We start from the raw sequence: 25,626 nt of genomic DNA, 5'->3' as shown, positions 1-25,626 counted from the left end.
CGTGCCTCTCGTGCCTCGTGTGTGTGTGTGTGTACGTAGTATGTGTCTGTCCGCGCCGTACATACGTAGCGAGCCGTTGGTAGGTAGGGATTTCAATAGTCCAGCAAAAGTCTGCCCAGTCACGCCAGGTCTAGACACAAGATTTGCCCAGTCAGGTCGGTCGTCAGGGCGGTGGGTACTGTGACTGACTGAATTGTGCAGAACAGGAGACGAGAAGAATGTCGTAAGGTAACGTCAACGTCAATCAGCCTGCACTCTTCGGCTGGAGTAGCCACAAGGTCGCCAGGTTGGCGAGGGGTGTGCTGTGGCGAGACAGAGTGCAGGGGGCTTTGGGGTTTAAATGATCGCCCAAGGAGGAGTTTGGTCGCTGCGCGTCAGCAAGGGCAGGCGGATTGGGTGACAGGCAGACCCGACTGAGGGCGGGCCTTGACCGACGACAGACAGACAGACACACAGACAGAACGCCCAGACAGACACAGCAGAGGCGGGGGAGGGATGTGTGGAAAGGGCTGGGACGGACGAGTCAATCGTCTTGGTCTTGGGAGTCCAAGGGCTGGCTGGGTTGGGTTCAGTCAACGTCTATGGGAAGGTGAAGGGCTACGTATTTGATTTGATTTGATTTGATTTGATTTGGAGAACTGATCGGGCCACTGAGGCTTGAACCAAAGCAATGCAAATGCAGCTCCGCACGTAATTCCAAGTATGTACGTATAGATAGATGACTCCAGACAACCAGCAGGGGAGAAGCTGTCGAGGGTGAGGGCACCAATGGACCAGACTCGCCCGTGAGCCTGGTCATACGTCAACGCCTCCAACCCAAGCCACACTTGGGGTACTTAGCGTAGAGTTGGTCGGCCGGCTGGCTGGCCTGAAGAGGGTAGGGCGAGGACAGAGTCGATCGAAGGCAAAAGCGAGACAAGACAGCAGCAGTAAGGTACCCGCCAGCAGAACATGCTGCTGGGTACGGGGCCGCCTTGGACCGGTCTATCTCTACGTACTGTGTAGTAGTAGATCGAGGTTTTGCGTGGAAGATGGAGACGGCCTTGCCATGAGATGGAGAGGGTCGTTAGATCCAAGCTTGCCAAAGGAGGTGTGGATCTGCTCGCTCAGTCACTCCCCGTCACTGAGAGCTGCTTTATTCCCTCTTACCGGGACTCACCCCGGCTAACGACGTAGAGCATGAGGGACAAGACTCACTCGAGACTCAGTACGAAGTTTTGTGGCGTGGTTTAGTCTCTTCACTGGCCTGGCCACTTGGTCCAAGGATAGGTACCTAGAGGTTTGAATTTATGGGTTTCTGCACAGTAGGGCGGTCGGTCGCGGCTCGAGAGAGCGTTTGGCAGCAACGATGCAAGGCGATCGATGCATTAATGCTGACCCGAAGGGCATCGAGTGTATCTTCGACCTGTGCGTGTGTGTGTTTGTTCCTGACATGGTGCTGCAGCATGAGAGCTGAGCAATGGGGGCCCGACATCATATGAAACAAATTGATATGCTTGCTAGAGAGACAAGAGGAAGGAGAGTGAAATGGAAAGCATACCAAGGGAGATAAAGTGAGGTTGTAGTCTGAGCAGCATGCAAGCGCACTTCAGACATTATTACGAAGTACGCAGGAGCGCAGGTACAGTAGGGGAAGAAGCCAGGTACTGTGCCTACCCAAGGCGGCAGGTACGAGGGGAAGCTCGTGTTTTCTGTTCTGCAAGTGTTTTCCCGACTCGGCGCCGCATTATTCTGGCAGTCCTCTTCCCTCACGACTCGCGTATAACACAGTCGGTCAGACAAGGAAGACACAACCCTATCTACAAGGCCACTGACAGAGAAAGCATGGTCGGCATGTTACTCCTGTGGTCGGTGCTGAGGATCGTCCTTGCCTTTATCAGTGGCTCATGCATGTCGCCCGTACGTACCTTCCAGCTTCCATAGGCATAATAAGGCAGGCTCAGTTAGACCGACAGTCGCCGGTCTTGCATAACGTGGCGCCGTAATACTTATTCCTTTTCTCGACTGCTTGTACGCAGCACGTTCCTACTTTTAGGTATGCAGTAGGGAAGCTATCGACGGTGTCTCGCCTGACCTACCTAATCTTGGGAAGCATACTGCCAAGTCTTCCCATATCAAATGTATCCCTTGCCCACGACAGCAACTCTCGTCCCACTTGTGTACTTGACGGGTGCAATTGCCTCTCTGCATTGCATTAAGCTTGTCTTCTTGACTCACGGCGAAACTCCGAGGTTGTCTCTCTGGTCCTGGACTCGAACATATTCTCATTTCCCAGCCGTTGTAGATCCTCTTGCAGCCCGAGGGGAAGTCCAGAAGCTATTCTGGCCCCGCGGGACTGTCCGGAAGTTTACCACCACTGGCGCTGCTATCAGACCTACTCGACCGTTGGGTGGTCGCCAGTAACCCCATCGGTTTTAAAGGTGTGGAGAAGCTCTGCCCGCTGCCCTGGCAGAGTATACAGCTTGGCATCACAAACATCACCGCCTAGCTGTACCAAGGCGATTTGCACTCCTCATCTCCTGGAACACCTTGTCATCGGCTTTTGAATGAGCATCTAGAGTGACAGACTTAACATTATCGACACTCATTACTATGCCATCACGAACCAACCATTCATTCACAAACACGGAGCAAATGGTCCACAACCGCGACGCCTGCCCTGATGACAGGAACTATCGACAGTTGACCTGATCGACAAAAGTAGTGCTCTTTAGGGGAAGCAGCTACCACGGATCTTAGTTGGAAGTGCGTGCGGAACCCTGGACAAATGGAACCAATTATGTCATACTACCCGATTAGGCACTATAAGGCTATGTTGGCTGGGATTGGTGCAGCACCGAAGAGCCTGTGCAGACAGGGGCTATCTTTAACCATCGGCGTCATCCTCGTCGGGGTGGCTGTTCTCTCGAAAAGAGAGCCCTGGTTTGAACGAGGTTAGGGTCGCATCTCCTGCACAGGTAGCAAGGGTACCCTCAGAATCGTCATAAGGACCCGTCCTCATGAATCCGTCGCTGAAAGGCTCCCTGGTCTTGTTTGAGCAAGTGTCGCCGATGCATTGTGAGCTGTGGCTTGCGGGAAAGTCCCGCTCTCCTGCTCCCTTCTCAATAGCCTCCTTCAAGGGCCGCATGAAAACGTGCTGCGCTGCGAGGGAAAGCGTAACGGATACACAGAAGGGAGCCCGGAATGCTCCCATCCACTCGTTTGCACGATCCTGCAGATGCTACTGCGTCTGGCACCCTGCAAGCTCGGATAACAGCAAACTGTGCAGCGGCATCTCGTACCTGTCACAGCTGACACGTAGATTGTCTGTTCGTATGACTGGCGTGCAGAACTGACCCTTCCACAATTTTAGCGTTACAGGAATGATCCCTGGGTCCGTGAGTGAAGCAGTCGCGGAATGAGGAATGCTGTGCTTGAATCATTTCGGGGCCATACAGCAGCACAACCTATCACAGGACCCCAACTGTGCTCGGCATCAGATTCGAGATAGACTTCAACGGCTGGAGAGCTTGGAAAAGAAAAGCAGACCATCACAGAACAGTGTTGATGCTATGTCCAATCAATTCTCAAACCACTGGCAGCCACAGTTCAGCCCCTTTGGTACTGTTCGCAAGAGTGCCAAGGTCGCCACGGCCAAATCGTGAGATCACGGCCCCCTGACAGTACGGTAACATGTTCAAGCCACAACGTCCTCAATTGACAATCAGACGAAGAGCATCTGGCCTGGATTGGGCAGGCTCTTTGATTAGATTCGTCATCTCACACTTCCAGGTTATCTTGACATGATTCGTGTCTGAACATGTGATGTGTAAACTCCATTTCCTAGAGGCTAATAAAGTGAAACAGCTTAGATGAGTCTAGAGTTGACAGTCAGCAAGGCCACGACGTTGGGTGAGGGCATTCCATCGTGGATTTGCCCCGCGCGCACCGCGTGCCCAACGGAGATCACCAGCGGAGATTTGCCCATGCCTCCAGTGCAAAGACCTCAGCCAATCGTCCCCTACACCCATTGACTTAGGAAGCTCTCATTGCTCGCACATCCCGTGTGGCCTCTTCTAGACATCGGATGAGCCGACCGCGAGCAATGGCAGAAGCCCTCCAAATGGGTGCCATTGCGTTTCAAGATCGACCCTCACTGACATCCACAATCTCAAGTCCGGCAACCAATCAGACTGTCCAAATTCTGGTGTTTCGTCTGCTATCCCATAGCATACGTAATATGGACAAGGTCGAGAGTCCTGAGACCCTAGATTTCTTACCCAAGCCTTTCCGACTTGCTGAACGGCTTCCCGGTCGTGCTGCCGTCATCTCGTTCAATGCGTGGGCTCGCGGCAGCCGCTAAATTAAGAACGCACCAGCTACCGTGGGAGTGGTCGAGCGAGGGAAAGCAATTAGCCTGATGGTCAAGTGCATGAATTGTCGAAGCTGAGTAGAAGCATATCCCGAATTCTGGCTTCGTCTCGGGATTGGCAGATCGCCTTTCCTTGTTCTGCTAGCATGATGAAGTCGCCACTAGCCAATCCAAGGATCCCTGAGAAGCAAAGTGCGGAAGTTGCCATCTGTGGCTGATTTCAGATCTTGAGGACCTGAAATCTAGCTTCGGCAGTCGTTGTCGGCGTTGTGCCAAAGGATGTTTGAGCACTGTTACTCCCGGTTTTCTGCCAGCCATCCTTCAGACTATCCCCTGGGCATTCATACTACGGGCTTGCATATGTAGATACCCAAACAGTCCTGGTAGATTGAAATGCGCGGCACAAACTGCAGGTAATGCCTTGTTATAAAATCTCAAAACAAATCAGTTTCTTGCTATATGGCGACAGAGAATCATCTTGGGATAAGATGGCCATGATTCAAATAGTTAGTCACAGCGAAGACAAAATAAATGAGAAAGATTGTCTGATGCGATTCAACTAATTTTTCTTTTCTCAATTCTAAGAGCACATGCTATGAAAACTTTACATGAGTGTAGTCCGAATCGGAAGTGATGTTGAGGTGCTGGTGGGCATGTGAGGAGCACCTGGGCAGGGCAAATCAGAATCGATTGTTCCCCCGGCAACGTCGCGCCGCGTGTTGTGTCAACCCACCATGGCGGCACCTATTACTCTAGCCCAACGACACATTTCCAAGAACACTAAATCCACGCAACGAACAGTACACCTTGCTCGAGAGTCAGCCAAACCTTCACGGATTTCCAGGTCATTGACCCGAGTTGCCCAACATGTCGTATAATCCCAGAATGAGCATCGTCCCCTCGTCGCAACAGCAGTCGCGCATGCGCAAGAAAGAGGAGGAGGCGGACCCGATGCGCCTGACTGACAAAGAGGTCGCGGGGTGCATCAGCGAGATCGGGCTACCCTTCACCGTCGCGGATCTCCAGAAGCCCAATCCGCTGCAGGTGCAGATGGTGTTCGAGTGGTTCGCCGAGCTATTGCTTAATGCGACTCGTGAAACGGTCGACCCTGCGATGCGCGCCGCCGCCGAGGACGTGTGCGGGGAGTATGGCGACGTGCTTATGCCCAGCGATACGCGCAACCTCATGGGCTTCTACGTATCGCTGCGGCGGCTGCTTCTCGAGTGCGGCATCACAGACTTCAGCTTCATGGACCTGTACAAGCCCACCTACGAGCGCCTGGCAAAGATCTTCAGCTACCTGATCAACTTCGTGCGATTCCGCGAGAGCCAGACTAATCTAATCGACGAGCACTTCAACAAGGCGGAGAAGACGAAGACTCGCATTGAGGATCTCTACGGCGAGAACCAGGACATGGAGGCACGGCTAGAGGATATGCGACACAACCGACAGGCGATGGAGACCCTCGTTGGAGAGAAGACGAGAAGGAATGAGGATCTCAAGAAGCGACTACTTGAGCTCAGGAGGAACCAAGAAAAGGTTGCTGCGAGACTGGAGGAAGCCAAGAACAAGAAGAGCGAGCTTGCTACAAAGCTGGAGGAGAAGACGGCTGCAAAACTCGCACTGAAACAAGACAGCGCAAAACTGCGCCCGTATGTGCTGCAGAGCCCATCGTCACTGCAGGCAAGTCTGGGCGAGCTTTCAAACGCCCTCAACAACGATAAGGCACATATCGACTCGCTCGACCGACGAGCACGAGCTCTGCAAACATCGGCAGACTCGTTCACAGTTGTGTCAACCGATGTCGCTTCATGCATAAAACTACTAGATGAGATATCTGCGGAGCTATCTAAGGAGGAAGAGGAGAATGCACGGAAGACGAAGCAAAAGGACGCTCTGCTTGAGCGACGGACAGATGTCCAAGACGTCGAACGCGCCGAGTCACTTCTCCAGCGGCAACTTTCCAAGTGGAATGAGCGGACAGAAAAGCTACGAGAGCAGGCTGCTCAGAAGGCTCAAGAGGCCAAGAAGAAAATGGAGGAGCTTGAGATTGTGCACAAGAAGCTGAAGACGGAGCGGACGGAAAAGGGCAATGACATCGAGAAGCGACGAGTACGAATCGAACAAACCGAGAAGAAGGTATGTGCTTATTTCTCTCCTCATATCCGACTCCTTTGCTAACTTCTCAAAGATGCAAGACTTAAAGGATGCCATCGAGAACGAGGTCCACAACGCGCATGACGAGTACCTCAAGTTGGAGGCGCACATAAAACTGTACATCACAGAAATGGAACAGGCCATCTAAATGTTCTGTTGCCTTAGGATGTACTTTTGCGCATGTTATGACTGTTCTTGATGGGGATGAGATACCATGTTAGGCGTTTGGTTGGGTGTTTGTATTCGGTCTGGAATCATAGACTTCTACGTATCTTCATATGTGTGAAAAGCTCAATGGCAGCTAATCATCTCCCATCATTGTGCGATGAAAGACCCTGTAGCAGCATCTCCTTGAATGTCCAGTCGTGGTGACTCAGTGCGCTTCCTTGTGTCTTTCCATTCACCATCCTCGAGGCGGAACCACCTTCCTAGAACCCTTCGCAAGTCCACCGTTCGACCAGTCCAACCAAGGTCTTCCATATCAGGGCCAAATTTCCTCGCACTGCCACTCAGGACTGGAACTAGTTGATCAAGCTCCTCTTCAAAGTCCACGTCGGCTTGTTGAGAGCGCGGCTCAACGATGACCGGCTGGAACCTCAATCTCTTGGCTGTTTCTACAAGTCCGGCGGCCGTATTGCTCACGCCTTGCGCACTCCACTCACTTGTATCTCGGTGCAGGCCTAGGAAACCATAGGCCACTAGCAAGGGTGGTGACTTTCTCGAAGATCCCGAGTCTGCCCTTCCTGAAGCTTGAGGAGGGGGTGCACCAACTTTGGAATCCTCGATCGAGAAGATTGAGAGAAAGGCACGTAAGTGCGATACTGTGGGAATGAAGACCATGCGAATGTGCCTTGCAACAGCGACCTGATAAAGTGGCGCCGAGAGCAGTCTCGCGGCTGCTGTTTGGGATGAGTTCAGCGTCTCAAAAGCTGGCTTCGGAAAATGCTGCCCGTTGGCGGCATCTTCGACATCTGCAGTGACTTGTTCTTGAACATCGTTGACAAGCGCTGAGACAAAATCTGCTCGAGAGCAGCATATCAAGAGTGTCGTGGGGTAAGAGTGCTGTGTCACAATATACGAAAGAAGCTCCGGCGGTAAAGCTGGCGACAAGATCAATGGAATTATGGCCATTTTATTCAAAGAGATCTGTGATCTATGTGTTGTTGTTGGAACGCTGCAATAGTGATTCCCCAGTACTTCACACGTGATCCAGCACTTCTTCTGGAAGTCAATGGGGCAGGCTTTAGCGTTGTCAGGGCTAATGAAACAACCGCGTCCCAGCTTTTCTTCCTATATTCGGCAAGTAGGAGGAAAACAGAATTCAGGAGAATGCTACTCTTCTATAACTGCATCCAGGTTTCATTTGCCTCTATGTTCACTATCACTCGCGATGTTCTAATCTGATATGTATCTGCGTTTTGCGACCTAAATATGCACAAGGCGTTTATTGTCATTTTGTATTCCTTCCGTCGATACTGTTATCAAGAGAGAACGGTTTGATCGAATGCTAAACCGAACATGCCTGTGGTACGTTCAAGCTACGTTGATGCAAATCTTCCCGATATGTTGACCACTCTGCAAATATTCAAAAGCTGCAACAACATCATCTCGATGAAACCCAAATTCTCTCTCAACCGGAACTTGCAATTTTCTCGTCGTGATAAAGCGAACGGCTTGCTGCAGTTGCTCCCGTGATCCTGCCATGATGCCACGGACGTTGGCACCCTTAGACAAAGCAAGGGCTGCGATATCTGGCATCTTTCCTTCAACTTTCGCTAGAAAGCCGATGACAGAGATATTACCGCCATACGCCACAGCGATGAAGCTTTGCTCGATTGTGCCAGCACCGCCATTCTCGAAAACGTAGTCGGCGCCTTGGCCACCGGTAATATTCAACACTTTCGAGCCCCAATTCTTCTCTTTATTATAGTTGATTGTGAAGTCAGCTCCGTATTTCTCTCGAGCAACTCGTAGTTTTTCATCGGATGAGGAAGTCACGATCGTTGTGGCGCCGGCAGCCTTCGCTAGTATAAGGCCTGTGATGGAAACACCACCAGTTCCTACGCGGGTATCAGTCATACATCTCGTCATCCAGCCTCAGAATGGCATACCGAGAAACAGCACAGTCTGGCCAGGGGACAGAGGAACATTTCCAAACAAACAGTTCCAAGCAGTGGTACCAGTGACAACAATTGAGGCTAACTGCGAATAACTCAGCTCGGAGTCTTTTGGAACCTGAACCAGCACAGCCGCTGGCAGCACAATATATTCTCGCAAAGCTCCATCGATGGGACCACCAAGCCCGTGCTGCCAACCTTTCATCGGGCCGTACAGAGTTTTCATATCCCAATGAGAAACCACTTTGTCGCCGACATGAATGTCCTCAACTGCGTTTCCAACTTCGACGACATCTCCAGCAAGATCACAACACGGGACGACATTATCCTTGACAGGAAATGGATAAGTGCCTGTGGAAATTGCCACATCTCGATAATTCAATGACACGCTTCGAACTTTAATGAGAGCTTCGTGTGGTCTCGGAACAGGAATTGGCTCTTCGAATAAAGTGAGGCATTGAATGGAGTTCCGTTGAGGCAAGCGGTAGACACGTTGAGTAGCCATGGTCTAGTATTTCAGGATTCAAAGATGTAGAACTTGAAATTTTCGGGATAGTGGAATAGAGTGTCTAGGCTAGGTATGTTCATCAGAATTAGGCTTTGAAGGGTCTGCGTAACTGGAAGTTCTATATAGCAAAGTTTCCCACATCTTCTCAAGTATCAGCTGAAATAGAGCAATTATTTTTCACTGGCTCTAATTACCAATTCCATCATAAACTCAGGTCCATTTCTTTTGACGACATTTGTCAGGCTGAATAATTCTCTCAGGCATCGTGATCTCTTCAACGAATTAGTCCTTTGCCAACCCTTCGCCAAGTGCCAAGCACAACTGATTCACGATGCTGGACAGTATATATAACGCTGCTGCAAAATGTGTTGTCTCCACTAAACTAACATTTGGGTTCTTAATTCTGACATTACATGTCTAGTGCCGTAGAGATGCAAGGTATTCATAGTGTGAACCCTAGCCATCGTCGCGGACTAAAATTAGCCACATTCGCTAAGTTCGATTGGTTTATTGCCAAAAGCGAATCATGCTATCGGTATATTGAGCATCATTCGTCTTTGGCCTCTTAGCTCAGAGTATTAATTTTTGGAGTGCCACCGCATGTGTACAAGGCGATGACAACGCTCTCATGTTTGTCGGCCGAAAGTCGGCCGGAAGCAGATTAAGGCTTTTACATTTTCTAGCCACTCTACTGTACCAGAGGATTAATGTTTTCCCAGATCATGTCTCGCTCCATAGCGTTTGGACTGTTTGTCCCTTCTTTGAAATTGATGACTACTAGTGGTGAACAGATCCCTAGCATGGCGATAAATACCTCAGCCAAGCTGTAGAAACATCCGTGAGGCCCTCAGGCGATGTTATCGCTTACAATATCAAAGCCTTAGTCGTCGCCCCATCAAATCTTATCACACATTTCAGCACTGCTTAGCAAGATGCTCTTTATTAAATCAAATCGTCAGCAGTCAGTTGTGAAGGTCATACAAACATGCCTCAGTTTTCGGTTCTTTCTAGTTCAAGTAGTTCATTGCCTCTATAATATCTTAGCTATAGGTCACGCCTATATCCTTCTTTAGCATATGAGTCTACAGAGATATACACCCCACAATGCCCATTTAATACTTACATATCTTGACTTGAATCGATGCACATGCCATCAGCGAGCTACGGGACTAGCTTATCTTTGGTCCTTAGAAGCCGTGATAGATGGATGTCACAGTGGCGATCACTAAGGTACTACTTGTAGTGTCTGATAAGCCGCACGAGCCAGCGATTAACCAAGATTGTTTCGGTAATAAGGTCATAGAATAATCAATAGCAGGAGAATGGAGCTACGCCAAAACTCATGTTAACTTTCATATTGATAGAGGTTCCTCGTAGCCTCGAAACTAGGTGTCTGCATTAGATATGTAGTCAAGCTAAACATATTCGGTGACTAGCACGATGTTGAACGCCTGACTAACGACGTTGCGCGATCACAAATTGCAATTTCACTCAGACATCTGATGTATTGTGCTATCTCAAGTTGGTAAAGTGAAGAGGATTCAAGATACCTCTTTTTCTGCCAAGAGATTGCATGGTGGAAAGGTGTGCATCTCTAAGGAGTATGTCATGGTCGCTCTGCTGTTAAATATCTCAAAAAACATGAGAGAAACATTTCTGCTTCTAGTGTTCATGATGTTGTCCTGTGGTCCTTGCTCCAGGGATTGGGTCGTGGAGATCCACATTTCATCCCTACCTACCCCCCTACGTAGGTAGCTGCGGCCCGCCGCCCTGAGCTTCCCAGCTGCCCCGCCAAAATTGCTCACGTCACCGACCTCGACACCAGCATTCGCGAGTCGTCTACGACGACTGTCGGTACCGTCGAGACTCTAGCCATGGAGTCAATATCACGAATATCGACGCTGCTCGAGAGAGGTAAGCAGAAACTTCTCTAGGTTCATGTCCAAATCAAGACTTACATAGTGTGTCGTAGCTCAAGAGCTCACCATTGATGCTGCATCGGCGGCCCGAGGGTCGAGAAGCGCAGCCCGACCTCTGGATAGAAACCAGATGAGGAAGCTCCTCGACAGTCGCCATGAGCGGGAAGTCCTCGAGGGACTACGGAGGGTCATATCGGTATGCAGATCCCTATTTTTTGAAGTGTCGCCGTACTAATTGCAACGTCCGATAGATGATGTATCGCTCCCAGAAGACACTGCCATATTTCTCCTCAGTCGTCAAGAACGTCGCGTCCCCGAATATCGAGATCAAGAAGCTTGTCTACATATATCTGCTCCATCACGCGGAACAAGAGCCAGATCTTGCGCTATTGTCCATAAACACGATCCAAAAATCCCTATCCGACAGCAACCCACAAGTCAGGGCTCTCGCTCTGAAAACCATGTCTGGGATCCGGGTACCGGTCATCAGCCAAATAGTGTCACTGGCGATCAAGAAGGGGGCAGGGGACATGAGTCCCTATGTTCGTCGGGCGGCAGCTTTGGCTATCCCCAAGTGCTACCGTTTGGATCCCAGTCAGCTTCCACAACTTGTCGACTACCTCACCACGCTGCTTGGAGATAAGCAGTATTACGTGGCAGGCGCCGCAGTCACTTCGTTCATGGAAGTGTGTCCTGAGCGTATAGATCTTATACACAAACATTACCGGTCGTTGGTCAAGAAGATTGTGGACATGGACGAATGGAGCCAGCTTTCAACGTTACGCTTAATGACCATTTACGCCCGACAGTGCTTCCCTCGTCGGACAAGAACGGTCAAGGATCACGAGAAACAGACCTCGGTTAATTTACAGGACTTTTACGGAGATGGTGAAGACACAGGCGCTGGAGGAGAGAAAGTTCCCGTCCTAGATCCGGACCTCGAGCTTTTCCTCAACAGCATCAAGCCGCTACTGCAAAGTCGAAACTCTGCCGTGGTGACCGCGGTTGCACGCTGTTATGCATCCATCGGCAATACAGAGTACATGAAGTCAGCAATCGGGCCATTGGTTGCTCTTCTACGCGGGCCTTCGGATATACAACAAGTTGCGCTGTATAACATCGTATCTATCTGCCTGCTCCATCCTTCAGACTTCGTCAAATACTCTTCGCACTTTCTTGTTCGCGCAACCGACCCTGCGCCAGTATGGGAGTTAAAGCTTGAAGTCCTGACCCTCATCTTTCCTCATGCTCCTAAACATGTCAAGTCTCTCATACTCAACGAACTCGAGCACTTCGCCCGCGGCTCAGATAAGAATCTCGTTCGTGAAGCCGTGCGAGCTATTGGGAGGTGTGCACAAAGCGACCCAGCAACGAGCCCTCGCTGTCTCAGGCTGTTACTAGGTCAAATTACGAGCTTAGACGGGACGTTGGCAGCGGAGAGCTTGACTGTCATCAGGCATTTGATTCAGCAGGATCCTACTGCCCACTCTGCTACTGTGGTCCGACTTGCCAAAAATCTGGATTCAGCAACAGATCCTCAAGCAAGGGCAACGATCATTTGGCTCGTTGGCGAATTTTCGGGGCTGAATGGCGAGGACAACATCGCTGCTGATGTTCTGAGGATATTGCTGAAGGAGTTTGCGGAGGAGTCTGAAATCGCAAAGAGACAAATTGTCCTCCTTGCGGCAAAGGTATACCTGCATCATCTAAACAGAATAGCAGAGGACACAAAAGGTGAGGAGGGCGACGGTGGACAACCGCCCCTGGATCAGGCGGAAGCCCATCCCATCGGCCGCCTTTGGAACTACGTACTACTATTGGTGCGCTACGACACCTCCTATGATCTTCGGGACCGCACCCGTCTCTACAAGGCACTCCTCGGGGTACCACAATTGGCGACGCTTATGCTTCTCGCCCCAAAGCCTGTGCCCCATGCACCAAGCCCCTCCGAAACGCGTAAAGGGTATACGCTTGGCTCAGCTGCACTCGTGCTGGCTGGAGGTGGTGGTGTGCATGGCCTCAGGGGCTATGAGCCACTACCCGATTGGGTGGAAGAAGGCCGAGAGCCAGATCCAAATCTCAGAGAGGGAGATGCTTCGAGTGTAGCATATGGCGAGAAGCGGACGGTGCCGGCAGCCGAGACCCTCGATAGCCTCGCAAAAGCGCACCCTGGCAAAACCAATGGACTGGAAGAAAACGTTGGCGGAAAATCTCTGGACGACTGGCTAGCTGAGGGAGACGATGGAGATGAGGAGGATGAGAGTGAGGAATCGGAGGAGGAAGAAACAGACGAAGAAGAGACCGACGAGGAAGAAGATGAGGAGGAGGACGAGGATGGGGGAGAACAAGACAGACTTGTTCAGCCGTCCTAGGCCATTGGAAACGAGTTATGGCCCGTGTGAGATAATAAAAAAGATGATATCATATCGATCTTCAAAATCACGAACAATCAATCGACAGACCTTATTGTTCCTGTTGATGTACTACCAATGGCTCCTGTCATAAGTGATAAGGATTGGATTGGGTATACCTAGGCCTATGGGCTTCCAGCCATCCCCGTCATGCTTACCTGAATTGAGTTTTCCGTCGGATAGACACAGCTACAAGACAGCAGTCCTGGTAGGTCGGAAGATGAGGAATAGGCGTTGACTTGCAGGATAAGCGAGGTGAGTATAATCGAAATATCGGGCCAGGAGTAGCGGTCCATCCAGCAACTTGGCAATGCTTGGCTTGGACAAGTCCGAGCAGGTATCGGCCGACAGATCGCAAGAGAAACAACCATCTCCGTGAAACGTACGGCTCACTTTCCGGTCAAGGCTCACGACTTGGAGGATTCTAAATGTGTAGCTGGAACGTCAGGCATCGAGACGGTGACCACAAGAAGAGAACAAAGGGCGTATTGCGCTGCACGAGTTTCAGAGAGGGATAGCGTTTTCGAGCCTTCAGGGCTCCCTTTGGCCGAGATGTCCGTCTTGAGAGGGACGATTCAACCTTAATCTCTAGAGGTTGTGTCAACCTTCTCCATGGAAGCTGGTCGCGCATTGCTTCCAGATACGGCGCCGATTTGATTGGGTATAGTCCACGCAGCTAACAGAAGGACCGCGCACGATGTTCTAGGAATATCATCCTGCAGGTGCAACCTCGTGGCGCGGGACGGGACGCCGTCTTTCTTTTCCGCCAGTTGCAAACCTGAAGAGAGTGGCTTACGCTGACCTACCAGTCAACCCTTTCAATCTTCACTATTCGATATGGTATCTCAGTCAGCAACCAAGAGTTTTCAAACATTCGCTCGGTGAACTGAGATTTGGTACTTTTATCGACTCGATGACAAACTTCTTCATTTGTCTGCTCATGTTTCATTGCTATCGGGTAGATAGGAGGCGGCCGCGGCCTGACAATTCATTTTGTTATCTGCAGGTATATATTGTAAATTCAGCCTTGACTGCATACAGCAGCAGCCCACCATCACTCCATGAGGAGATCTTAGGTTGGTTCGCCCTGCAGCATAGACAACTTGAACCACACCAACGGCTCAATGAGAACGAACAGGCGGTGCCTCGACCAATGCGGCGTGCCTAGGCGGGGGCTTGGCAGCATCTTCGTCTGATAAAACCATCTCGTCGAGAATATCCGGGTCGCAACCGCATGTAGCATGAGGATACACCCCGCACTCGAAACAGAGCAAGCCTCGTCTATACAGCGATATTGCAATATCGCGCTTGCGTGTGCTGTCCAATCTAGCTTCATTGTTGGAAACGCCTGCCCAGTCTCCTGGATCGCCCCAGCCCCTGACAGCTGCACCCCGGAGGTCTACTCTGATGTATTAGCTCCGGGAGAATGGCCGAGGACACCTACCTTGCCCAGGCAATTCTCTCTTGAGTCTGTTGGCACTGGTGAGTGCATGGACATAGTCACCATGGACAATTGGGACTGGCCAATCCTCTTGCTTGGTCGGATTAACGGCTTCTCTTGCGAGAGAACCGCCATCGTCAGTCCTGTCGGCAGGCAGGCAGGAAGGGAGGTCGATTTCCCGTCTCTTGTAAGAGGTAGGTAGGATAGTTGAGATTTAAGTAAATTGAACCCCTTGATGCTTTTGTGTTGCCTCGCTCTTGTTTCTTCGGCCCATTGCTCTGTGTTCCAAGGAAACACCACCGGCGAGCTAAACTCCTTTCTTTTCACTCTGTTCATAGAGCAAACTACGTGTAAAAATGGCGGCCAAGAAAGAAGAACCGATTGATCTTGACGTGTTGGATCCCCCGGAATTCGAAAGAGTCCGCTGGACTAAGGAGCCTGGCCTTCGCAAGCTATATTTCCATGCTGCAATTTTGATGATTGCTTCCGCTACTACAGGTTACGATGGGTGAGTTACTTATAGACTCCTATCAATATTCTGGGTGGATCTGACACAACCTCTAGATCACTGTTGAATACCTCCCAGCAATTTGATCAATGGCAAGACTTCTTCCACCATCCCAACCCCAACTCCTTGGGTTTGATGACAAACATGTTCGCTATTGGAAGTATTGTCAGCTTCTTCATCACGTATGTTCTCTCCAAACAGACTTGCGGCTTCTGTCACGTGCATACTGATACCATGTAGCCCCTATGTCTGCGATTGGTACGGTAGAAAGCCTTCAATTCTTTCTGGGTGTCTGATTATGGTCGTTGGTGGCTTCTTGACCGCATTCTCTAATAGCTACGGAAGTGAGTCTAGGCTTTAGGAAGCTTGTTAGACGTGTTTAGCTAATGTCTTGTCCAATAGTGTACTGCGGTGGTCGCTTTGTCCTTGGTTTCGGCAACAGTCTCGCGCAGATGGCATCACCCATGCTGCTGACCGAGATCTGCCATCCTCAACACCGTGGTCCTGTCACTGCTGTCTACAACTGCTTGTGGAACTTAGGAAATCTCGGTGAGTCCTTTGTTCGACAAAACTCTTAAGGGGGGGCTGACCATTTTTAGTCTGCACGTTCATCGGCTGGGGCACTGTCCACGTCGCAGGTAAGGCGAACGGTTTGTTGCTTAATATACCTTTTGCTCACCAAATCAGGCAATTGGTCCTGGAGGTCTATCACTCTGATACAGGTGCGTCAACCCTGAACTCTCGCAGCGATCAGCAAGAACTCACAATGCGGGTAGATTGTTCCATCTGTTATCCAGCTCACTTTCATCTGGTGTAAGTATTCATCCAGAGACTAAGACTCCGCATGACCCCTGAAAAAGGACCGCGCATTGATCAAAGTGCCATTGACATAAAATCTTTCATACTAACACGTTGTGAAGGGATTCCCGAGTCTCCAAGATGGCTCATTGCAAAAGATCGCAATGATGAGGCCCTGAACATCCTCGCCAAATACCACGGCAATGGCAATCGCGAGAACGTTACTGTCCAGTTCGAATACCGTGAGATCCGAGAGACTCTCAAGATGGAAGCTGAGACAAGGAACGTCAGCTACCTGGACTTTTTTAAGACTAAGGGCAACCGCTGGCGACTTGCAATTATCATCTCAATTGGTGTCATCTCGCAGTACAGTGGCAACGCTGTCATCTCTAACTACATGAATGCCGTCTATGAGGGTGCTGGTATCACGGACCAGAACCAGAAGCTTGCAGTAAGATTGTGTCAACATTGATAGCGTTACATCATAACAACTAACGGCACTCTTCACCTATTTAGCTTTCCTCGGGCAAGACTGTCCTCGATTTGAGTTGCGCTGTCGCTGCGGCGTTCACGATCGATAGGTTTGGTCGTCGGCCCCTCTTCCTTGTTGCCATCACCGGTAAGCTCTGCCAAGTCATTATGCAAAGGCATCAAGCTCAAATGTTGCAGGAATGACTCTGTCTTTCACTCTGTGGACCGTCATGGCTGCTATGTATGACCAAAAAGGAACCATGGCTTTTGGCATCACTCAGATCGTCTTTGTCTGGATCTTCGGTATCTTCTACGATATCGGTTTCTCCGGTCTGCTGATTGCCTACACGCTCGAGGTTCTCCCCTATCACCTCCGTGCTAAGGGGATGACAATCATGAACCTGACAGTCCAAGCCATCCTGGCTCTCGGAAAGTGAGTCGAGCATTGCGCGTCCCTATAGAAGTGATACTGATATTGTTTATAGCCAGACCAATCTCTTGGCTTGGGAGAACCTCCCGGCTCATTGGAATTTGTGCTTGTTCTACACTGTGAGTCTCTAGTTGAATATGCCAGAAGATGGTGGCAGTTGAACTAATTTGCTGCTCTACTCCAGCTCTGGGACTTCATCGAGCTTATCTTCGTGTACTTCTTCTACGTCGAGACCAAGGGCCCGACTTTGGAAGAGATTGCCAAGATCTTCGACGGCAAGGATGCGGTTGCGAACATCAACATCCACCAGGTCGAGAAGGAGGTCGCTTTGGGCGACCACAAGGAGCACGATGCCTAATGCAATCTATCCAACATGGGCTTGATCCTTTGAGAACGCAGTCAATTGAGGCGATGATGGACACAAATAATAGTCAGGTGGGTAGGCATGATCTTGGAAAGAGGCTTAATAGTGTAGTTTTTCACTTCTATACAAATTGTTCTACTTCGTTAGACTTCATGCCTTAGAAAATACTGCAGTTCATGTACGGTTGGTCCGTGAAACTCAGAAGCCCTGGCTGCATCCGTCGATTCTGGGAATACCTCAATTGGGAAGGGGGGACAACACTGCAATTTTAGCCTCACTGCGAGGCAAGAAATTGCCATTCCCGATTAAGAATCCCGTGTCGGGTTTCACTGCAATTTTAGTCTCTCAAAATCCGATTCATTTTGCGAGGAAAGCGAACATATGGATTGATGTCTAATAGGCTCAAAAAGCATTCAGATGCCCTAGGCTATGCGTCTATGATATCCCGTACCCGGTCGCGTGTCATATCTACAAACTCCTTATCGTATAAAGCCCGCCGAAAAGCTCCAAGCTCTCTCTATGCCTTGAGCTCGCGCTCAGCCTCAGTGGCATTGCCTTGCTCGATGTCCTGGCTCTCATCCCCTGGGGTGGTGGTGCTGCTGCTCTTCTCCCCCTTGGACTTCTTGCTCTTCTTCTTGGCGCGCATCTGCTCGGCCATGTGCGGGAAGAGGAATCCCGGGGCGAAGAAGGAGAGCAAAATGACGGCGATGAGGACCATGAAGCCGTCGAGCACGATGAAGGACGGCTCGTCCTGCATGATGGTGCTTCCCCAGCCACCAGCCATCTCGGCGATACTGTAGGTACAATTAGCATTCTGTACCAAAGACCCCGCATTATCAGGGTTGCAAACTCACCGGTAGATGCATCGGATCAGGATACATGTAAAGGCAGCGGCGACGGCGTATGCGAACCACCTGAACTTCTTGTCGAACCACAGTGCCTTGGCCTCAGGGGTGACCTCATCCGAGTTAATCCACTTCCTCACCCTGACGAAGTAGTCCACGCTCGCGATGCCGAAGCCGGCCAGAACCACAACTTGCAGACAGATGCCCGCGATGATGGCCCTGTTGCCGCCGTCAAGAAGCTTCTGATTCGTGTCGCCGGCACTGGCAGCAAGTGCGCCGCCGATGGCCTGGACGAGCAGACACGACACGTCGGCGGGGACGAAGATGAATGGGTACAGGTTCGGCCGGATGCGAGACATGGCAGGGTTGAGACAGATGGCTACATGCTTGAGCGTCAGGTAGATGGAGATGCAGATGAGCGTGGGGGCCAGGATGATGGCGCAAATCTGCGTTTCGAAGGCATTCTTGTTCCACGGGTTGTCGTGCAGTAGAACACGCCCGACGTATCCTAGATGGTCTCCATATTAGCTAGTCTGCTCCTCCTGCAAGTCATACAGGCGCGCGCGAGGCTTCGGGATGGCGTTCGTTCGCGCTGAGGTGAGACCAAAACGGGCGGGCTTCCCCATTTCTTCTTCTGCCATCGTTGCGCCACCTCGTGCGCAGACTTGCGCAGATCACATTGAATCACCTACCGGCAAGTTCCAGAACAGACCCGGCAGCGATGAATCCCATGTAACTCCATGTCTTCTTCCAAATGCCCGTAGTGAGAACAGCAATCAGTGCAATACCGAAGCCAATGGCGAAGAAGATGTTGATTCCGACATTCGGATAGTAGCCCAGCGTGGTCAGCTCCACGGGGCAGAGGTCGCTGACCTCCTTGCACGACTTGTACGGCTTGTAATGTGTGCTGTTGTCCGCCATCGTGATCGTGATCCGAGTTGCGCGCACTCTTTTCCGGTATTCCTTATTATTGCGACAAGCAATCAAGCTGTCTTTCAAGCCTTTGGTCTTTATTAAAGTAGTTTTGTTCCTCGCCACCAGCTCGAGTCGCGTAGTGTAGCAACCGATCGAAGACGTAATGATGTGCTGGGGGAGCTAGCAAACGGTCGCGCTACGGAACCGAGCCTGAAGAGAAGAGAAGGATTATAGTAGAAAGGGAATGACAATTCGAAGATCTGGCAACCTCCAAACTACATAAGAGAAAGGGAGAGTGTGTGAGCGCCGAGGGCGCATGGCATCTTACGGGCGGCGGCTTGAGGAATTAATATTATCTACCAGTCCTACCAGTCCTACCAGTCTAGAGCCTTGGGGATGGGTGTGTGTGTGCTACCTACTGCGTGCTGCAACAGGCCTTGGCGCCTCTCTCAAAGGGGAAATCCAATCGTGAAATTCTGCGTAGTACATGTCAAAAGTCTAAACTAAAGATCTAGACGAAACGTGCAGCAAACGCACGCCCTAGCGCTGAAGCGAACAGGCCCGTCAGGTCGCTAGCGGGAGGCGGCATCCCCATATCCAGCTCTGTAGGTGGGCACCCAGGGAAGAAGGGATGGAGCCATGGAATTCGGATTCTATACGAGCGACCACTCGGCTTACATGCCCTACACAAGGCGCTACGGTCTCTCAACGTTACCTCACGGCGGTATGAGTTATAACGTTATCGTATAACTGAACTGAATTGGGCCCTGAGCAGACACCTCTCCAGGCAGGTCTTAGACATAACAAGCGTGGTGTAATTGCCGGTGTCATCCTTCAGGATGCGCCATGCCACTCTCAGTCTGTTCAGGAGTCCGCGAGAGGTCTCCTGTATGTCTTATCACTCCACAACCCAAAGAACTGATCCAGAAGCCATCGAACACCGGCCAGGGCCAAGGACCACCCAAACCGACAAGTCCACTAAGAAGCTCTGGGTAAACGACGCGGGATACCATTGCGATGGGATGGGATGGGCGATTGGGGCAATCACAACAACAAGCAACTGGAGAGAGAAAAAGGAGGGGCCTTTCATTCCCGGAGCCTCCTGTATCCGGGGATCCCACAGCGGCGCTAACGTTCTACACGACGGGGTTGGCCCACCCGAGTTATGCAGACACGGACAGATTGACCGTCCCGAGTCGCCCACCACTATCACAATCCATCACCACCAGCTTGGCACCGCCATTACATGTAGCAATATCTATCTTATCGAACCTGTCAGTGCAGCATACAGCCCACCGTAAAAGGCTATAAGCTTAAAATCCTCTCCGTGACCGGGCGGTCCACCCCTCAACTTCTACAGCTTGGCTGTGTGGCTGTGTTCTAATCTTGCAGCTCTTGGCCCTTGAAGTGTCCGTTGTTCCTTTACACCGTACAGCAGTTGATTTGTTACAGGAGAGCATGAGCTCTACGGTAAGAGAAGCAGCCAATCGATGCAACTCACACAAAACTGTTCAAAGTCGTGCAGGGAACAAACTTTTGTCTATTACACCATCCAAGTGGGCAGACGTCACTCCTTGCCTCCTAGATATCTATATACGACGCTGAAGTCCCGCCCCTTGCAACCCTCGTCCTTCTCCGCGGTCTCGTAGAGCTCGCGTGCCGGCTCGGCCAGCTCCAGCCTCGCGCCGGCCTCGTTCGCCGCGACAATGGCAAGCTTTAGGTCCTTGCGCATCAGGCCGATGCCGAACCCGCCCGCGTAGTCCCTGTTCGCCGGCGCCGTCTCCACGACGCCCGCCACGGGGTTGTTGACCTCGCTCGGCCAGCACCGGCCCGTGCTGACGTTGATGATGTTGGCCAGCACCTTCGGGTCCAGCCCCCACCGGATGCCCAGGTTCATCGCCTCGGCCGTCGCGATGTTGTTGATGGCCAGCAGGTAGTTGTTAGCCAGCTTGGCCGAGAGACCCGTGCCCTGCACGCCGCAGTGCAGCACGCGCTTGCCCATCCGCAGCAGGGTGGGCTCGATCCGCGGGACGAGCTCCTCCGGTGCGCCGAGCATGAAGGTCAGCGTGCCGGCGGTGGCCCCCACCACGCCTCCTGACATGGGCGCGTCGACGAAGTGGCCGGAGCCGTTCGGCAGCGCCTTTGCAACGGAGGCGGCGACTTCCCGCGACGACGAGGGGTCAATGGTTGAGCAATCGATGAATATGCGCGGGCTCTGCCGAGATCCAAGTCCAGCACTGAGTATAGACTCGTAGACAGACTTGACATGGGTTGGCTCTGGTAAGACTGTGATGACAGTGTCCTTTGAAGATGCTTGTCAGTCTAGGTTCAGGCCAACTAGAAAAACTAGGAGCTGTAAATGTATAAACATATGGGCATGCTGCCGATTTCAGAGGATTGGCTTTATAAATGTTTTAAAATCATAGGAAGGCCAGCAAGCTGACCCCAACTTAGATCATAGATAGAACAAAGGTTACTCATCATATACGGCAAGGACAGAAACGGAGGGTAAATGCAAAGGGGTGGCGCAACTGGCGGAGCATCATCACATACCGCGTCTTTTGAAGCATCCGTAGCACTCTCTGCCAGCTCGACGGTGGCGCCGCCGGCTTGTTGTGCATTCATCTCTGCCGCAAGCTTCTCCATAGCTCCCTTGTTGACATCGAACAGCCGCACGCTGTCTTTTGGCGACAGCTTTGCCTGGAGGTTCCTGGCCATCTGGTAGCCCTAAAGTCCGGATATTAGCCCATCGTCCAGAAAACATGCATAGAGCTTGAGCTCCAATTAGGGAGGAAGCAAGGTACATACCATCTGGCCCAGGCCGATGAAGCCATAATTGTCCAGGCGGCGAGCTGTTGAGGAGAACGCTCTACGTTCTACCCGCAGGTGCCTGACTAGCCGTGTTGTTGCCCTCATGCTGACCGTCTCCAAAATGCTTCAGAGAGGAGGGATAAGTCTGCTTTTGCGTCCTGAGCTCACGAGCTACCTGTTCTATCCATGATAGGTGTGTTCGTGGTAGAGAGAGCCCCGGGGCAATTGGCAGCAGCTTAAAGCGCGGAGTGCCATTGCGAGGGGTACTGTTATCCGAATGCCGGTCATTGCCGGTCGTACCCATCACGCGGACACTGCTGGTACAGACAGGTACGTAAAAAGCTTCGAGCCGCCCATCAATGGGGGCAGGAATGGCTGGAGTTCACGACATCGTCTCTTGATCATCCATTGAACTCGGGAGTGAGAGCTCTATATATCGCGACAAGCTGCAGCCTTACCACAGTGGCTGGCTTCCCGCTCGAATGAGTTTTTGTTGGGGGGATTGGTGCAATTATCAATTGAGCAAGCGAGAAAGAAATTTGAGAAATGGTGCTGGCAAGCTTGGGAAAGCGGTAAACGCGGGCAGTTGAGGCAAGCCTACAACACTAAGCTCGCTTGCCAGCTTCAGAGTATCTTCAGAGTATCAGCGGGATACTTTGTTTTTCAATCTAGCACCTACGCAATTGAATGGCGTATTTGGTATACAGGGGAATGTGAGCTGGTCAATGGTAAGACGAATCGGGAGCAGATGTCATTACAATATTTTATTTTTCATTTCCCTGAATAGCATGTCCGGGCTGGACTTTTCCCACAGTCAGAACCTGAAAGCTGTGCTGTGTGTACCTACTTCCAAGTCGTCCTCTCATCCAGTCCAGTCCAGTCCAGTCCAGCCAAGCAAAATCAACTGCAGTTACAGTGTAAGGCGTTCTGACAAGCCCATCGGGCTTTCTATGACAGTCGCGGGGGTATGTGCAAACAAATTCTGAGTAGGACAAAATACTCTTCAAATCGAAAACTCCAAACCTATCGGTGCCTCTTCCTCTTCGGCACCCTGCACCTGCTGTACTTTGCCTCCAGCCTGGCCCTTATAGGACGCCCATAACGTACGGAATCAGAGCACTAGGGTAGACTGTTAGCTTAACTGCTCTGCATGATGCGGGAACACTAGGAGACTTACCCGACAGCCAGGGTAGCACTAATACCAATCAAGGCCCGCTTCTTGACCTTCTCCTTTCGCAGGTCAACTTCTGTCTTCACCTTCTTGGACTTCGGCTGCTCGGTCACTGCGGTCTCGCCGTTCTCCTTGTTTTCGTCACCGGCCTCGATCTCGTCGGCCTTTCTCTTGCCCTTCTTGGTGGGCTCGGACCCGCTGGACTGAGCAGCCACGCTTTCGGCAGCGGCACGAACCATCTCCTTTGCTTCTTCTACCATGCGTGCCGCGTCCTCGGCGCTCGGTAGGTCGCCAGTCAGAGGCAGCTCCAGCTCGACCTTGGTGTGCTTAACCTCGGTGCCGTCATCCTCGACCTTGACGTCCTGATCCACATGGATCTTGACCTTGGGCTCCTCTTCAACAGGCGCGAGAACCACAGCAGGCTCCTTCTCCACAGCCTCCACAGTGACGTCCTCGGACTTGAGAGACTCAGACGGGGCAGGGGTGAGGGTTGGGACACCGGCAACCTCGCCGTTGACAGATGATGCCGCTGATTCCTTTGCGCTGCTGCCAGCTGTCTCGGCTGCGTGAGCCTGAGCAGCCGTCACCTTTGCTGTCCGCTTCCTCGGGCTGGCAATCTTGCGCGTGCTTGCGCTGCTCTTCGCGGGACTAGCAGAGCGTCTTGCACGGGAGCTGCGAGGGAGCGAGGTCGGTGTAGGTGGCGCAAGCGCAGGATGTCCGGCGGAAAACTTGGGCGGCGCAGAAATGCGCTTCGGAGGGCTGTTATCATTTCCCCCAGTCGAGATGGGAATCTCGGCAGGATCTAGCAGTGCGCGGATCCACGGAGTAACTTGATATTCCTCCGCCAGCTCCAGAGCTTGCTCAGGGGGAATCCAGATGTTGCCTGCCGTCTCTTCCGGACTAGTAGTGCGGAGAGACTTGATGTAGCGGCGTTCAGCCTCTTCCTCCTCAGCGGCGGCATACGGGAATGTCGCCTTGAACATGCCGGTGGCGGAAACGAAGCCGTCGTAGCTGCGGCGCATGAGGAAGTAGCTGTTCGGGCTCGACTTGAAGATGCCCGAAACGATGCCCTTGGGCAGAGGAGCTCGGAGGTGGGCATAATCGAAGGCGCCGAGCGCAGCGGGATCGACCTCGCTGCCAGGAGCAGCAGCGACCATCCGCGCCGTTAGCTGAGTCTGTCCCAACCGCCGGCGACTGACTAAGTCGGTATCTAGCAAGATCGTAAGCTCTCAAAATCCAAGCAAGCGATAGATGGGGATGGATGTACAGGGAGGGACATCCTTGGTCATCAAGGGGTTGCGCTCCGTGGGGAGGTGCCTGGTGGAAGACATTGTGTTGCTGTCTGCGTTGAATTTTTGAGCACAGATAGGGTCTTGAAATATAACCACGTGCTGGAGTGCTCTGGCGACCCTGGTGATTTAGACTAGTCGACCACGGGGCGAAAAGGTGACCGGATCGCGATGCGCGCTTAGGTTGACCAATTCGGACCTTTGTGCCTCTTATCGCGTCTGCAATCGACATTAGTATGTCATTTATGACTTGCTTGGGCGCATGAGAATGAGGTTGCCATTTACCTGAGCACGATTGGGGTACAAGAGCGTCTGCTTTGTTGGATGGAAAGCTGGGGGCTTCTTCCAAAGGCGCTCGGGATGGCGCCGATTCCGACTGTCGCGCGTGCGGCCCGACAGGAAGGCCTGGGTCTAGATAAAGAGACTGAAGGGAAGAATATAAAGAGCCAACTATGAACTACAGTCAAGCTGTAGATACTCGGCTCCACGACAACGGACAGACAGGCTGACGCGCGAAAAGGCTAGGGACGACAAAAAGAACAAGCAGGACGGACGAGGATCTGGTCAAATCTGGCGTGTCGAGGAGCCAAAAGTGTCAGGACGGGAGGGAGGCTGGGCGGCAGAAGCTGGGGGTGTGCTGGGGTTCCTCGCTGAGTTTGTACGAGTAAGTCTCTCTCAGATTCCCACTATGGTAAGGCCGCCCTGCTACCACAGTATGCTGTACCTTTTCAGTTAGAGGACCCTGCGCGAAATTGGGAGAGCTGCTAGCGCGAATTGGGGGGCTACCTTAGGAAGACTTGAGGAACGCGGTCAACTTGCATTGGCGATGCGGTCGCTCGGCGAACCGTGCTAGGCTGCCCTAACAGCCCGAGAAGGCGTGCTTTTCAGATTGCTCCCAAGAGAAGAGAGAGAGGTGCAGCCGGCAGCGGAGGCTACTCTGTAACTTGTCAGGCATACATACACCTACCTGCCTACACTCCCTCCTCTCTCCTTATCCGTCCGCCCTGAACTTGAGAGTTGAGGCTTGAGGAACCTCTAGAAATAGGCCAATCGTACAAGTCCATGTCATCTGCGTCTTCTCAGCGCCCCCTACTCTTCTTTACAGCAAAAGGTCGACTAC

General features: G+C 51.8%; 6 protein-coding genes across 6 annotated transcripts; 3 read left to right on the top strand and 3 right to left on the bottom strand.

Annotated features, from left to right (window-relative positions):
* Nucleotides 1–5,218: 5,218 nt before the first annotated feature.
* UCRPA7_8116 (putative kinetochore protein nuf2 protein) lies at nucleotides 5,219–6,656 on the top strand (the record flags this gene model as incomplete). The annotated part of the gene is made up of 2 exons (XM_007920635.1): nucleotides 5,219–6,490; nucleotides 6,543–6,656. The coding sequence occupies 2 exons, from the start codon at nucleotides 5,219–5,221 to the stop codon at nucleotides 6,654–6,656; spliced, it is 1,386 nt and encodes a 461-aa protein (XP_007918826.1).
* A 4,650-nt stretch (nucleotides 6,657–11,306) lies between these two features.
* UCRPA7_8115 (putative ap-3 complex beta3b subunit protein) lies at nucleotides 11,307–13,424 on the top strand (the record flags this gene model as incomplete). Its single annotated transcript, XM_007920634.1, has 1 exon — nucleotides 11,307–13,424. The coding sequence occupies one exon, from the start codon at nucleotides 11,307–11,309 to the stop codon at nucleotides 13,422–13,424; it is 2,118 nt and encodes a 705-aa protein (XP_007918825.1).
* Nucleotides 13,425–15,710: 2,286 nt separating this feature from the next.
* UCRPA7_8114 (putative mfs hexose protein) lies at nucleotides 15,711–17,469 on the top strand (the record flags this gene model as incomplete). Its single annotated transcript, XM_007920633.1, has 10 exons — nucleotides 15,711–15,756; nucleotides 15,815–15,961; nucleotides 16,012–16,050; nucleotides 16,100–16,134; nucleotides 16,189–16,225; nucleotides 16,333–16,661; nucleotides 16,727–16,829; nucleotides 16,880–17,114; nucleotides 17,167–17,230; nucleotides 17,296–17,469. 10 exons carry the CDS (start codon nucleotides 15,711–15,713, stop codon nucleotides 17,467–17,469), a joined length of 1,209 nt encoding a protein of 402 aa, XP_007918824.1.
* A 523-nt stretch (nucleotides 17,470–17,992) lies between these two features.
* On the bottom strand, nucleotides 17,993–19,241 carry UCRPA7_8113 (putative rta1 like protein; the record flags this gene model as incomplete). The annotated part of the gene is made up of 3 exons (XM_007920632.1): nucleotides 17,993–18,269; nucleotides 18,330–18,828; nucleotides 19,013–19,241. 3 exons carry the CDS (start codon nucleotides 19,239–19,241, stop codon nucleotides 17,993–17,995), a joined length of 1,005 nt encoding a protein of 334 aa, XP_007918823.1.
* A 1,561-nt stretch (nucleotides 19,242–20,802) lies between these two features.
* UCRPA7_8112 (putative 3-hydroxyisobutyrate dehydrogenase protein) lies at nucleotides 20,803–22,151 on the bottom strand (the record flags this gene model as incomplete). Its single annotated transcript, XM_007920631.1, has 3 exons — nucleotides 20,803–21,537; nucleotides 21,789–21,962; nucleotides 22,044–22,151. The coding sequence occupies 3 exons, from the start codon at nucleotides 22,149–22,151 to the stop codon at nucleotides 20,803–20,805; spliced, it is 1,017 nt and encodes a 338-aa protein (XP_007918822.1).
* Nucleotides 22,152–23,131: 980 nt separating this feature from the next.
* Nucleotides 23,132–24,548, bottom strand: UCRPA7_8111 (putative transcription factor protein; the record flags this gene model as incomplete). Its single annotated transcript, XM_007920630.1, has 3 exons — nucleotides 23,132–23,165; nucleotides 23,224–24,427; nucleotides 24,485–24,548. 3 exons carry the CDS (start codon nucleotides 24,546–24,548, stop codon nucleotides 23,132–23,134), a joined length of 1,302 nt encoding a protein of 433 aa, XP_007918821.1.
* Nucleotides 24,549–25,626: the final 1,078 nt, after the last annotated feature.

Source organism: Phaeoacremonium minimum, assembly GCF_000392275.1.
Source record: "Phaeoacremonium minimum UCRPA7 unplaced genomic scaffold PA7_03_scaffold_580, whole genome shotgun sequence".
Classification (NCBI taxonomy): Eukaryota; Fungi; Ascomycota; class Sordariomycetes; order Togniniales; family Togniniaceae; genus Phaeoacremonium; species Phaeoacremonium minimum.
The sequence above is the reverse complement of the archived record's forward strand: the minus strand, read 5'-3'. Positions and strand labels throughout refer to the sequence as shown.